Below are 15502 nucleotides of genomic sequence, written 5' to 3' on the forward strand. Positions count from 1 at the left end.
ATCTACCATGTACAGTACATAATAGATAAAGACACTGCTCTTTCTGTACAATTCATTATTCAATTACTATTGCATTACTGTAATCTTCTTTATGAGCAGCCAAAATAAATTCAAAGTTTATACAAATCCCAAGACAGTTTCAGCTCTTACATTGTTGTGTTTCCAGAGCTTCTGAAGACAAGAGCTCTCATGCTTAACCATTAGCAACTAGGCTCTTCTCTATGGTGGGGGACCAGTCTCTGGAAATGGGAGTTTCCACAGCGAAGTCGTATCATGTGCCTTTTTTTAAATGCCAAGAGATTCCACATGTTAATATAAACCATCATTCCGTTCTCTGCACTCTTTATTAAACTTTCAGTTTTGGCTGTGCTTGTCTTTGTTGCTCTGCGGGCTTTTCTGTAGTTGTGGCAAGCAGGCCTACTCTGGTTGTGGCGCTCAAGGCTTCTCACTGCAGTGGCCTCTCTCGTTGCGGAGCACAGGCTCTAGGGCACCAGCTCAGTAGCTGCTCTGCGGCCCGTGGGATCTTCCCGGATCAGGGAATCGAAACCAGGTCTCCTGCATTGGCAGGCAGACTCATTACCACTGAGGCACCAGGGAAGTTCTCTTTGTGCTTTTCTGAACTTCTATAAATGTTTAAAAAATTTTTTAAATTTTATATTATAGTTGAATAGCAATGTTGTGTTATTTTCAGATGTATAGCAAAGTACTTCAGCTATACATATACAAGTATCTCTTCCAAATTGTTGAGGATATTACAGAATACTGAGCCAAGTTCCCTGTGTTATGCCAGGTCCCTTTTGGTTATCTGTTTTCGATATAGACGTGTATACATGTCAAACCCAGACTCCCAATCTATCCCTCCCCTGGATCCCTCCCAACTGGTAGCCATAAGTTGATTCTCTGTGAGTTTATTTCTGTTTTGGAAATATGCTCATTTGTTTCGACTAGATAGCACCTACGAGTGATTATCACAGGCTGTTTGTCCTCTGTCTGAGGTCCTTCACTTAGTATGGTCATGTCCAGGTCCATCCACGTTGCTGGAAAAGGCATTATTTCATTCTTTTTTATGGCTAAGTCACATTCCGTTGTATATATGTACCACATCTTCTTTACCCATCCATGCATCCCTCTGACAGTAGACATTTTGGCTCCCTGCATGTCTTGGCTATTGTAAATAGTGCTGCAGTGAACGCTGGGGTACAAGTGTGTTTTCAAATTACGGTTTTCCTCCACACAGAGGCCCAGAAGTATGACTGACACATGCGGTAGCTCTAGTTTTTTAAGGAACCCCCCGTATCATTTTCCCATCATGGCTGTTAACAATTTATCTTCCCAAAAACACTGTAGGAGGGTTCCCTTTTCTCCATGCCCTTCCTCTCCAGAATGTATTGCTTGTAGACTTTTTGGTGATGACTGTTCTGACTGGTGTGAGGTGATACCACCTTGTAGTTTTGATTTGCAATTATCAAATAATTAACAATGTAGAGCATCATTTTAAGTGTTTTCAAAAAAACAAAAATATCCAAAAAGCGTATGTTGACTTTACCTCTCAAAGCCGGCTTCTTGAAGGTCCTCCCTGATTAGCATTTTTTCAGTTACCTACTCCATAACATTTCTGGAGGCCAGATGTCTTTTACAGCCCCGCAGGCCTTGTGACTATGAAGTACCCCCAGCACAGGTTTTCAAGTTGTTGTTACAGGAAATGTCCACGGGCGACAGCACTTCTTGATGCCCCATTCAGGTTATTTGGGCATCAGGCATCCAAGATAAAGTTGTGTTCCTGGTTTGTAGATTCCAGTGAAATGGGCCAGAAAAAAGACCCCAGGGCTTATGTCTGGGTACTTCTTTTCCCTTACCATGTACCCCCAAGACAATCCCAAGCCCTCCCACAACTGAGATGCTGAGGATACTGTCGTACTTTAATGGGGCGACTCCAAGGAAGGGGCTGCCAGGGGAGCAGCTGCACCAGGAGACTTGGAGAGCAGGTACTTTTCTGAGCTCTTGTGGCCCAGAGGTCCACTGTCCTTTTGTGCACTAGGCTTGGCTGAGCTGTAGGAGGACCCACCTGCATCTGGAGGTTGGAGTCCTGTCCACGCGGGATGGGGCAGTCCAGGTCCAAGTGGGGCTCGTTTGCAGGCCCGTCCTCCCCAGCCTCTTTATTTCCACCACAGTGGTGCCCTCTGGACCCAAGGTTCCTCAGGCTCCAAGGACGTGACAGCAGCCCAGGTCACCAAGGCCCGAGGGAAGTATCACTGACTTGTCTTTATTTTTCTTTTTAGATTGTTTATTTTATATTGGAATGTAGTTGACTTACAGTGTTGTGTTTATTTTAGGGGTACAGCCAAGTGATTGATTTATACATACACATAAAATCAATCTTTTTGGGTTATTTTCCCATATAGGTTATTACAGAGCGTTGCGTTCCCTGTGCCATACAGCAGGTCCTTGCTGATTATCTGTTTCACGTGTATCACTGGGTACAGGTTAATCCCAGCTGCCTCCTAACTTATCCCTCCCTCCCCACCACCCACCTTTTCCCTTTGGGGACCATGAGTTTGTCTTCTAAGGTTGTGACTCTGTTTGTATTTTGATAGGCTATATGTCATTCTCTGACTCCATTTGCTTAGTATGATCATCTCCAGGCTCATCCATTTTGCTAGAAAAGGTATTAGTTCAGTCTTTTCTTTCAATCGCCGAGTCATAGTCCATTGTATAATGTGCCATATCTTGTTTATCCATTCGTCAGTCAATGCATCTTTTGGTGGCTTCCATGTCTTGGCTGTTGTAAACAGTGCGCCAGTGAACATCGGGTGCATTTGTCTTTGGGAATTTGTTCTGAGAAAGTTCTTTCTGGTTATAAAAGTAACAGACCTGTTGGAAGAAATTGGAAGAATCAGAAGGGGAAAGTCCAGAGAAAGAAATCATCCCACCAGTAGCAATATGAACTAGTGTCCACTTCAATAAGTAATTGTTCAAACTATCTGGCAGTCAAAATATTGATGAAAATGGAGTAGAAATGATTTTCAAGTTAGGTTTTTATCAAAATCATACTGATTGTAGATTTCACACTGCTTACATTACTGGCATTAGGCCAAATGAATATCTTTTTTTTTTACACATCAGACCTCCATCTCTCACATTCCTTATGAGTCTTCCTATTTCCTACTTGAATACTCTTAGCACATCATGCTGTTTTTCCCCCAAGACATCAGTTCCAGACTTTTCACTTTCCTGGGTTCTTAAATGGAGCCCTCAATTCTAGATGTGTGTTACAGTCATGCTTCTCAGACTAACAGTGGTGAAAGTCCAGGATGGCCAGGTTAGGTGGCTGGTTAAATTTTTAACATGTCACTGACCAATATATGTGATTCTACCAAAGCAAGACTCTATATAGCTCCCCCCTTGCCTCTTCAGCTCAGTAATACCCAGTCTTAAGCCTTAGTCAGTGAGACAAGTCTGAAAATCTTATCCTTAGCTATCAGGACAGTGTCTCAGTACTATAAAAGATTCCAAACCCTACCCTCGGTTTCTGCCCTTACCTCATCATGACCCTGACGCATACTTCACATCCTATTAGAATGAAGCCCAGCAGAGCTCTGGTGCCTTTTGATCTTTCTTAAGAGCTATCCCCCTTGGTGGCCGATCATTATATGAAAACTATAACCTGTATTATGATTTTTTCACTCTGATAGAAGTCATATCACAGTATTTGTTGTTTTTCTTAGTTGCTTCTTAAAACCTCTCCAGTCACCTTTCTCCCTGCTTTGGTTGCACATGTTCTTGTTCCAGAACCAGCTGGCTTCTTTCTACCATGAAGCCAGGGCTCAGGGGCGGCAGTGGTACATTTGGACCCGAACAAGTCGTCATGAAATCCCACGGATTTCCACCACCTCTTGTAGTGGTGGTTTAGTCATGTCCGACTCTTCTAGGATCCCATGGACTGTAGCCCGCCAGGCTCCTCTGTCCATGGGATTCTCCAGGCAAGAATACTGGAGTGGGTTGCCATTTCCTTCTCCAGGGGATCTTCCCGATCCAGGGATCGAACCCACGTCTCCTGCATTGGCAGGTGGGTCCCTTACCGCTGAACCACCAGGGCAGCCCACATTACCTGTTAGGAAGCTAAAACGGAGCAAATCTTCCCTTTGTCTGTCGCCCAATGAAGTGTGACCTGAGGTGGAGACTTGGGCATGCGGTTGAAACGTGAGGATGCTGTGAGACCACTATGTGGGCGGTGTGCAAATGGGCTATTCCACAGTATCTGTAAAGAATGCGCCCTTGCGGTTAAACCTGTGCTGCCTATGATCGCTTAGTCTTTTCCTCCAAACACAGGGAAAGATAATAGGATTTCATTTCTGGGTAATATACCAGATTGCTGAAGCTTTAATGAGGAAGTCACTGAATTAATTAACATGTCAATATTCAGAAAATAAAATTATCTTAATTGGGGGTGGGGGGACGTGAGAAACATACACACTTGGCTAGAAATAACTGCAGTGACTTCGGCTAAGACACCACCTGCCCACAGTTGTCATCCTCACTGTTTCCTATAGACCTTCTCTGGGCCAGGCGACGTGCCGAGAGCTCGGCCGTCTTGTCTCAGCCACTCTTCAGCCTGTCCAAGCGGCACGATGACATGCACCAGTGAGGAAGCAGGCTTAAGATACAGTCACAAGCCCACAGAACCCTATGGTGAAGCTGCTAGAAAGAGCTGGGAGCTGCACTCAGAGCCCCAACTCATCAGCAGCACTTTATGCTCGACATCAGCCATAAAGCCTGCTGAAGGTATCAACCAGAGCTTGGCAGTCTTCACTTAAAAGTTGCTCAAGGCTTCCCAGGATGCTGAAGTAAAATCCAAGCTTCCCACACTGGCCTGGTGGCCCCATCACGTGACCACCCTCAGGGCACCTCTCTTTTCCTTGCTCACAGGGCCTTAGGGCCTCCAGTTCTTCCACCTAGAAAGTGTATTCGTGGTATTGGGCACCCGGGAAGGGAGTTCAGGAGTGTCTGCTACATAACTGCTTTGAGCTTCACTACAGAAACCACCATATCCTCACCACTATCCAAGAAGAGCCAGGAGTGAGGAAATAGTCCCAGAGACAGGCCCCATCTCAGAGCCCCTCCTGGTTAGTAAGCAGCTAGCACTGAACACCGGGCCAGGGGGTCTGCCTGGAGACTTACCAGCAGGCGGCCCCTGGCACAGGCCTGTACCCCGGTGCTGTGGAGTCTCGCCTGGGTGGCCGGCAGTGCGGGGAGATGGAGCCTGGGAACGCTTTCAGAGAACCAAGCCTCTTGTTCCCAAGGCTCCAACCGTTTTCAAAGTTCAGACTTCATTCCGAAGCACAGTTTAATTGTCAAATACAGTGGCGCTGCGTGTGCCCATGTGTCTCACATTTGGGCTCGCTTCGCTTTTATCTTATTTAATTTGTTGTAATAGCGTCTGAAACTAATTTCTCGACTGTAAATATCACAGCTGTTGTGGAAAGCATTAATTGCATGCTATCACGTTACCGTCCTTCCTTGGATCAATTTATGTGTAATCTGTTTGCAAGTTCTATTACTGCACATATTAAGGGAACGCAACATGAAATAATCTAACCAAACACACTGGAAACATTTGTACTGAAATGGCTGGATGGTTTGGGGTTTGGAAATATTCTCGTTGGTGGCAGACATTGAAAGAATGCTTTTGAAAAGGCCAACCCCAGAAGTCTCGATGCTGAGTGAAATATGGATAATTTTTCTTTGGTGGGATCAATAAAATAACTATTTTCAAAATGACTCTATATTGACTGAAAGGTCAGAAATGCCCTAGGCATTGATCTCTTGCCTATAATCACCTTTTGTTTAGTAAGTTAACTGCTCTGCCCACAGCAGATGCAAAGAAATCCAGTTCATCATTTAAACAAAATGTTTTTTAAAACATTTGACGTCCTCCCAGCCATCACTGCCTGTTGGAGTCTCACAGGGAATGCCCTTTTCTTTGTCTAGGAGGTGGATCTCTACAGAATGAACAGCCAGGACAAGCTGGGTCTCACGGTGTGCTACCGGACAGATGATGAAGATGACATTGGCATCTATATAAGCGAGGTATTGAGGCTCACTTTTTATAACTATCATAGCAGGACACAGAGGCTGTATTCTTTCTTTCCTTTTAACGTGTTGAGCAGCTCTGGCTTATTGAGATGTCTTTGGAAAGACACAGGCAGATTTCTTTGTCCCCTTTATCACACTCCATGGAACTACCCTACATAGGGGTTAAGTTCTAATGTTGGCGCATAAGGCAAAATTACCCTTCAGAAGCCTGCAAATCGGCCATAAAATGGAGCCGTTTACTTGGTTTTGTGTATTCAACCCCGAGGGAAAAGTAGATTCCCATTTCCCATTTCCAGTTCACTAAGTGAGATGGGGGAAGGAGTCATTTACACTTTTTCAAGTATTTCTGTTATCTGTCTCTTGATTTTTTTTTTTCTTTTGCTAGAATGTGTATCATTGAGTTCACAGTGCAACTTCAAAGTATTGGGTTGGCCCAAAAATTCACTTGGGTTTTTCCATCAGATGCCATGGAAAAACGCAAATGAACTTTTTGATGAACCCAATACATAGACGGAAGTTATTTTCATCTTCCCAGAGAAGCCAATGCAAAGCAGATGATTTCAGTATGGATACCTCACCATGCAGCCCATCTTTACTAGCACACAAGCCCCATTCTATCAGGAAATAAAATCCAACTCGATGGGATGAACCCAGGGATGTGACTACTAGGCTTTCTGCCCATCCCGTTGAGTAGACTTCGTCCACTAAGCTTAAGCTGGCCCACCACTGCTGCATTTGGGGGTCTCTCTCTAAAGTGCAATGCCACTTGTCTCAACTAGATTCTATTCGTAAAGTTCCTTTCCAAAATTGAATATACACATTTGGCAAAATAATGAAAATATGGCTGCTAGACCACATAATGAGAGGTACTCTTTCACCTGTAGGCCAGCACACTTTTGCTTTTCCTCTCTGGGTGGAACAACTGTTACCTTGCCTCTGCATCCCCTCAGGTGGGCAGGGTCAGCAGGGTTGTGGGGCAAGAGTCCAGGACCATGGCCTGCAAAGGGCTTGGAAACATATCAGTCCATGTTTGTGTCTCCTTGCACGACACTGGAGTCTTGTTTATTTCTCTGTAAAACAAAAACAGAGGGATGAGCATGATGGCGTGTTAGACAGAGGCAGATTTTGGACAGTGCTCTTGTTTATTTTCATGCATGTCTGAGTTACCCACTCGGTGCCATGTGTTTCAGATTGACCCTAACAGCATCGCGGCCAAGGACGGGCGCATCCGAGAAGGAGACCGCATTATCCAGGTAGGTCAGCGTCCTCTGTTCCTTCACTAAAGCGCGAGCTGCTTCAGATCATAGCTTTAGGGTTAAAATGCAGAAGTTAACAAATAGCTATCAGTATCGCAAAACTAGATGTGTGGTGAGGCAGACCAGTTAAATTAGGGACGAAGTCCCAGCTCTGGAAAACACCAGGACACAAGGCATGGTGGGGCCTGAGACAAACCGGAGAGAGGAGGCCCCATCTAAACAGGCAAGCCACCCCTGCGCCTTACAATACAAGTCAGCTCGCCTCGTTTCCTGTCCTCCTCTCTGGACCAAAGACAACACAGGCCAAATCAGGTCAACAGTTCTTGTGACCCCAAATAATGCTCATGTTAGCTTTCTCTGAAGGATTCATTCTGGGCCAAGCATTTCAACTATAAGCAGTCTTTTAAACTTTCTGACTCAGCAGGTAACTACTATATAGAATGGCTTTTAAGAGTACTTTATCTGTAAACGATATCTGTTGCTCTTTGGAGTCGAAATGAGGCCATCTGAATAGAGAGACACAGATGTAGAGAATACATGGATCTCAAGGGGGAAGGGGAGGATGGGAGAGATTGAGAGACTGGGATAGACACATACACACCACTGATACGAGGTATAGACTAGAGAACTAATAAGAACCTCCTGTATAGCACAGGAAACTGGACTTGCTGCCCTGTGGCGGCCTAGATGGCAGGGGAGGTACACATGTGCACTGCTGAGTCCTTCTGTGCGGTGGGAGCTAACACGGCGTTTTAAAGCAACTCTGCTGCAATAAAAATTAACATAAAATAAACCATTTGTTCCTCTTGTAGCTAGTCTGTTTTCAATTGTTAAAAAAATTTAAAAACCAGATAACATCTTTTGTTGATGTGTGGTTGCTTTAAAATGTGTTCCTTTATGGTTTATTATAGGATATTGAATGCAGTTCCCCGTGCTATACAGTAGGACCCTGTTATTTTAGCCGTTCTATATATATATGTATCATGTATACAAACTTCTACAACCCATTCCTCTCCTTTCTCCTGGCCAAATAGCAGTCTATTCCTACATCTCTGAATCTGTTTCTGCTTTATAAATAGCTTCATTTGTGTCATAGTTTAGATACCACATAGAAGCCATCATACGGTATTCATGTCTCTCTCTCTGACCTACTTCACTGAGTATGATAATATCTATTAATAGCTGCATCCATGTTGCTGCAGATGGCTTATGTTTCATTCTTTTTATGGCTGAGTAATATTCCATTGTATGTAAGCACCACCTCTCTATCAGTTTATCTGTCAGACTTTCATTGGCATTTAGTTCTTTACAATGTTGTTCGTTTCTGCTGTAGAGCTATATGTGCACCTACATCCCCTGTGTGCTGGAGGTGCTCACTCGTTACCTATCTCATACATAGTATCAATAGTGTGCACAATCCCAATTCATCCCACCCCACCCCTTCCCCTCTTGGTGTCCATTCATTTGTTCTCTACATCTGTTTCTCTACTACTGTATTGCAGATAAGTTCATCTCTACCATTGTTCTAGTTCCCACAGGCATGAATTAATATATGACATTGGTTTTTCTAACTTACTCTATATGATCATCTCTAGGGTCCTCCAAATGACACAGTTTCTTTCCTTCTTAGGGCTGAGACATAGTCCCTTGTACGTATGTTCCACATCTTTATTCATTCCTCTGTTGCTGGACAGTAAGTTGCTTCCAAGTCCTAGCTATTGTAAAGAGTGCTGCTATGAACATAGTGAAGTGAAGTCGCTCAGTCATGTCTGATTCTTTGCGATCCCATGGACTATAGCCTATAAGGCTCCTCTGTCCATGGAATTTTCCAGGCAAGAGTACTAGATTGGGTTGCCATTTCCTTCTCCAGGGGATCTTCCCGACCCAGGGATCGAACCCACGTCTCCCACATTGCAGGCGGACGCTTTACCGTCTGAGCCACCAGGGAAGCCCCATGAACATAGGGATACATGTATCTTTTTGCATTAGTGTTTGGTCTGAATATATGCCCAGGATTGGGATTTCTGGATCATATGGCAGTTCTATTATGGCCTTTTTAAAAATCTCACAGAAATTGAGATGGTTTTTTTTATGGGTAGAAGGCTTACCTTGTACTTCTGCTCATTCCTGTCTTCTCATTTATAATTCACTGTGTTTATAGATACCTCACTAAGTAATTTTCATTTCTTTTTCCACTGCTTATTCTATACTTCCCTGGACTTCAAACCAACTTTCATTCCTAAAGGGGCTGAATCCTCAGTAGTAACTGCTTTTTCAGTTGCTTTAGTTTTCCACAAGCATCTACCACTGGGTATGGAAACCCTGAGTTCCTTACCTGCCCTCTCTGCCTTCACTGTGCTGCAGAAACCACACTTGCCCTTGTTAACCAAGATCCATGACGCCCTTTGCTGTTATAAGGCATAAGACTCAGATGGAAGGCTCAGTCTTCCAGCTCATAAGTGGGACCACTGCTGTGTCCCCTGGAGCTGAGACCTCAAAGGAGCCAGGACAGGAAGCAAAAATCCTGCAAGAGAGGGATCAGGTGTGATGGTGAGATTGTATAAATACAAGTATTGTGTATAATACTGTTTATATGTATAACCTAGAAAAATGGTACAGATGAACTTATCTGACTTTATGTCCCACCTAAAGAAGCTGGCGTCAAACTTGGAACACAAAACACCCTAAATAATTCTATCATATTCACATCAGACCATTGCTTCTTTTCTTCTTTTCATTGCTTATTTTTAAAAAATATCGGTAGTCGTGCTTTAGCATATTCCATTTATACTCCTGCCTGAGTATATTTAATTCTGTCTCGTTAAATTGCTTAGATGTTTTCCCTCTTCGCAACACTGGGATCTCTCTCAGTGCTGCCTTCTGGAGTCCCAGTTACTCCTATTCACACGCCTCATCTTGTGAATTACTCCTCTGGAGGCTGTCTCCTACAGCGAGAGCGCGCACCAGACTGAACCAGGCCTTTCCTTGTGAAAACCAGCATTCTTTTCAGCCTGCCTGAAGTTATCTGTTCCAGCTGTGCTTGGGCAATGGATACAGGCTTGAAACAGTAGACAACTGTTTTGCACAATCTAATCATGCTACCGCCCACCCCTCCACCTTTTCCTTTGTAGATTAACGGGATAGAGGTACAGAATCGTGAAGAGGCTGTGGCTCTGCTAACCAGTGAGGAAAACAAGAACTTCTCACTGCTAATTGCCAGGCCTGAACTCCAGGTAAGGTGGCTTCCAGCACATAGTCTGTAGTTCTAAAATCACCAACAGAGTTCCTGCCCTGCAGAAAATACATTGAATCAGAACTTGAAGGTACCCTGTGCCCCGAAAAGGTAATCTGACTTCCAATCTATCTCTTGCTTTGGCCTTTTAGGGATGGTGCAGATATCCACCTTGGCATTTACACTGCATGCCCAGAAGCTTCATTAATGCAGGGAGTGTAATGAAGGAAAAGAGGAGGAAACATAACGGCATGGAAAAAAACACAGCCAGGGTCACGCCCATCAAAATGTTTGACTGCCCAAGACCCTGACCACTTCTGTGTGGGTCTCATTTACAGTGGCAGAGTGTGACAAACGTACAGCATGATGACTATAGTTACCAACACCGTAATGACTACTGGAAATTTGCTAGGAGTAAAGTTCAGGTATTCTCATCACAGACACTAAATAGTAACTGTGAGATGATATGTTAATTGACTGTAGTCATTATTCTACTATGCACATCAAATCATCATGATGTACATCTTACCCAGAATACAGTTTTTACTTTTAAAAAGCAAAAGAAACATTACTAAGCAGACTAAAGGGCCAAGTAAGAAATGTGACTGGCTTTGGGGGTTGTGTATGGTCGGAGGTACAGCTGCAGGCCAGGTCTGGAGATCTCAGACCCCCGACTAGTCTGCTCTTTACCAGCATAAGAGACAAGAGCCTGGTAAAGGTGGCAGGCCCTTGCCCAAGACTAATAGGTAGTTAGCAGACCTCCCTTTGTTCATCAGAAAGAACTCTGTCCCGAACTGCCCCTGCTTTCTCCTTGGGGCTTGCTAAGCTTGGGTGTGGGCCTACCAGCAGGAGAGGAGCCAGGGCTGTGGCCCTCTGAACCCCTAACTCGGTGGCCTCCTTCGCTGAAAGTAGTTGAGGTGCATGCAGGCACTTGACCCTGCAGCAGTAAAGCGGGCCACAGCCCCGCCCCTGGACATGTGGTGTAGGGCAGGAACATGTGGTGTAGGGTGGGAGGGGGCTTTACCTTGAGGATGGGGTCAGTGACGTTCGGAGAGTCAAACAACAGGCAGACTGCATTGGGATGACTCCTGGAGGAAGCCTAGAAAGGTGATTCCCCAAGGTAATGTCCTTTCCTAAAAATAAATAAAACGGAAGCAAAAAGGGCCTCTACTGAAGCCTGTATGGGTGCCTGCCTCTCCCCAGCTGGACGAGGGTTGGCTGGATGACGACAGGAACGACTTTCTGGACGACCTGCACATGGACATGCTGGAGGAGCAGCACCACCAGGCCATGCAGTTCACGGCCAGCGTCCTGCAGCAGGTACCACTGCCCGCCCCTCCCCCCCAACAGCAGGGCAATCTGCTCCCCACCCCCACCCCATGATGCTTAGGATCCTGAGAAACCCACCTGCTGGCAAAAGAAAGTGCGTGCTTTTCTGTTTGCCCACCAATGAAAAGCAAGCCAATATCCTGCCAGACCGACAAAGTGCTGCTGGGCTTAGGAAGCAAAGCAGTAATGCCAAGGTACCGCCGACCTTCTGATACTTGTTTGGAAAACAATGTACCAAAATAAAGAGCAGATCAGAGAAAGCAAGTCACATTTTTGAAAGGAAAGCAATTCCCTATGTTAACCTCAGCTGCTCTGCACCTTTTCCCCTCCTCTGTCACCACTGTTGTCAGAGAGGCTGGAACCACTCCAGTGCCTTAGGCACTCAAGGATGTCCTCTGTGCCTCCTGCTTCCTGGTAAGAGGTTCTGGAAGAGCCGCAGTCATTCACTAGGTCAAGTGAGCATCCTCCTTTCCCAGAAGGAGGTGAAGCGGCTCACCTAGGGGAACTTCAAGCTAGCTACCTCAGCAACCCAAGTCCTTCCTACCGGAAAAGCCTCCCTCCCTATGACCACGTGTTCTTGTTTTCTGTCGTGTAGAAGAAGCACGAGGAAGACGGGGGAACCACAGACACGGCCACCATCCTGTCCAACCAGCACGAGAAGGACAGCGGCGTGGGCCGGACGGACGAGAGCACGCGCAACGACGAGAGCTCGGAGCAGGAGAACAATGGCGACGATGCCCCCGCGGCCTCCCCGCCGCTGGCCGGGCAGAGAAAGCTCACGTGCAGCCAGGACACCCTGGGCAGCGGCGACCTGCCCTTCAGCAACGAGTCCTTCATCTCGGCCGACTGCGCCGACGCCGACTACCTGGGCATCCCCGTGGACGAGTGCGAGCGCTTCCGCGAGCTGCTGGAGCTCAAGTGCCAGGTGAAGAGCGCCGGCCCCTGCGGCCTTTACTACCCCGGCGGCGCCCTGGACGCCAGCAAGAGCGACCCCGAGAGCGTGGACAAGGAGCTGGAGCTGCTCAACGAGGAGCTGCGGAGCATCGAGCTGGAATGCCTCAGCATCGTGCGCGCGCACAAGATGCAGCAGCTCAAGGAGCAGCTCCGCGAGCCGTGGATGCTGCACCACGGCGGCTTCCGCAACTACAACACCAGCGTGGACGTGCGCCGGCGGGAGCTCGCCGACATCACCGAGCTGCCCGAGAAGTCCGACAAGGACAGCTCGAGCGCCTACAACACCGGCGAGAGCTGCCGCAGCACCCCGCTCACCCTGGAGATGTCCCCCGACAACTCCCTGCGGAGGGCGGCCGAGGGCGAAGGTGCCGCGGAAGCTTACGGGCCGTCCCCCAAGAACCTGCTCTCCATCACGGAAGATTCCGAGGGGGGCTCCCCGAACTACAGCCCTTCCCCGAAAGAGCTGGACCCCAGCCCGGCTCCGGAGAGCAAAGAGAGGAAGCCCGGTGAAGAAGACGGCGGCAGCGGGAGCCCCACCCCCGGCCCGAAGCTGGGCGGCTCGTACCTGCCGCCCTTCCCGCACTCGCCCTACAAGCACGCCCACATCCCCGCGCACGCGCAGCACTACCAGAGCTACATGCAGCTGATCCAGCAGAAGTCGGCCGTCGAGTACGCGCAGAGCCAGATGAGCCTGGTGAGCATGTGCAAGGACCTGAACTCGGCCAACCAGTCGGAGCCGAGGATGGAGTGGAAGGTGAAGATCCGCAGCGACGGCACGCGCTACATCACCAAGCGGCCGGTGCGGGATCGCCTGCTGCGGGAGCGCGCGCTCAAGATCCGCGAGGAGCGCAGCGGCATGACCACGGACGACGACGCGGTGAGCGAGCTGAAGATGGGGCGCTACTGGAGCAAGGAGGAGAGGAAGCAGCACGTGGTGAAGGCCAAGGAGCAGAGGCGGCGGCGGGAGTTCATGATGCAGAGCCGGCTCGACTGCCTGAAGGAGCAGCAGGGGGCCGACGACAGGAAGGAGATGAATATCCTCGAACTCAGCCACAAAAAGATGATGAAGAAGAGGAATAAAAAGATATTTGATAACTGGATGACAATCCAAGAACTCTTAACCCACGGCGCAAAATCGCCAGACGGCACTAGAGTATACAATTCATTCCTCTCGGTGACTACTGTATAATTTTCACTTCTGCATTATGTACATAAAAGAACACTACCATTGGGGTAGCAATTCCTGCCTCGTTCAATGCGGCAAGTTTTTGTATATAAGATAAATCGCAACATCATGTTTATAGTCAAAACTAGCGAGCCCTACCACTCTGGGTGTCAGCTCTATTTTAAGTGGAGAAAAAGCCCCCTTAACTACTATCCTGGAAGGCAATATTAACCCAACAGCTTTTTTTCAAACAGCAAGGATACTTTTTTACTCGTTACCTTTTACATAAAGTTTTTAAATTTCAAAAAGATCTTTTACTAAGCATACCTTCACAGAATAATTTGTTTAAACTATATTCATATAAGAAAGTTAAACACGCTTTTTTCCTTTTCTGCTGAAAACACAGATATGACTGCTGGTATGTATTTTAATGGAGCTCTATTTTATGATGTTACTTTGCTGAATGTGTTTCATAGGAGTGACCATTAATATATTATTTAGGTCAAAGCTTCAACTCAAAACCACCAAACTCTGTGGTTAACTATATATAATGCACATAACCAAACCAGCAGTGTTTAGAATTCGGATACACATTTTAACAGTTTTCTGGTTAAAGTTCCCAAGAGAGTGTAAAGGTTTTAACAGAAGGCAAAATATAATGCAACTTTGTGGGAGTTTACAGCATGTTTGCAAATATTGGAGGACTTTGCATGTACAGGAAAGTTGTGGATGGAGAAGGTTTGTGGAATTTTAAGTGCTCATTGTAGTAAAAACCTTTGCTTTGTAGATTCAAAGGGAGACTTTTACAAGCAAATTCACAGAATCATGATTAGTTATAAACAGTTAAGTAAATGAAGTTAAAATAAATTATTATTTTCTATGTTTTGAAGTGTTCCTCATTTTGCAGTGGTGCCTATGAAATAAAAGCCTTTTTTGCAGTGTTTCCTTCTTTCCTTCATTGTCTTACCTGATGCTTTAGAAGAATTTGAGTGTTTCAGATCATCCAATACCTTCATCCTGTCTGGAATCCAAAGACAGAAGTACAATCAAAGTCTGTTAACAAAAAAAAAAAAAAAAAAAGGAATCAAACACTCACCATTTAATCTAGCTTTCTGTCATTTCTTGCAGAAAGCCTCAACTTGACCCAAGTCTATCCTACAGACTTGAATGAGCAAGTTTATCAACCAACATCATGTTTACAATTTCTTTGAAATTTCTTTGGTTTCTGGCAACCATTACTGCCTGTCAGTAATAGCTAACATCTCTGAGATGTTGGATTTCTAAGACACATCTACAAAATCTGTATTTCCATAGAATAACAAGGTACACCAAAGTCTAGGCTTCAAAACTGGTATCTTTCAGACTCCAACAACCCACAGGATTCTACATAATGAATTTGCTACAAACTGCTCCCTGATTATAACATTCACCTAAGTTTCAGCTACACTACCTCCTGAAAAAATACATGAATGA

The 15502-nt window shown here is 46.0% G+C and overlaps 1 protein-coding gene across 1 annotated transcript in view; it reads left to right on the plus strand.

Annotated features, from left to right (window-relative positions):
- The window catches only part of PDZRN3 (PDZ domain containing ring finger 3), a 251783-nt gene extending 236874 nt beyond the window's left edge, over positions 1 to 14909 (plus strand). The window contains exons 6-10 of the mRNA XM_061128061.1: positions 5989 to 6087; positions 7284 to 7346; positions 10481 to 10582; positions 11785 to 11901; positions 12506 to 14909. Of these exons, the coding sequence (XP_060984044.1) occupies positions 5989 to 6087; positions 7284 to 7346; positions 10481 to 10582; positions 11785 to 11901; positions 12506 to 14053 (1929 nt within the window). The 3' untranslated portion in view covers positions 14054 to 14909. The remainder of the gene's footprint in view (positions 1 to 5988; positions 6088 to 7283; positions 7347 to 10480; positions 10583 to 11784; positions 11902 to 12505) is intronic.
- The last annotated feature ends 593 nt before the right edge of the window (positions 14910 to 15502 follow it).

Source organism: Dama dama, chromosome 24, assembly GCF_033118175.1.
Source record: "Dama dama isolate Ldn47 chromosome 24, ASM3311817v1, whole genome shotgun sequence".
Classification (NCBI taxonomy): Eukaryota; Metazoa; Chordata; class Mammalia; order Artiodactyla; family Cervidae; genus Dama; species Dama dama.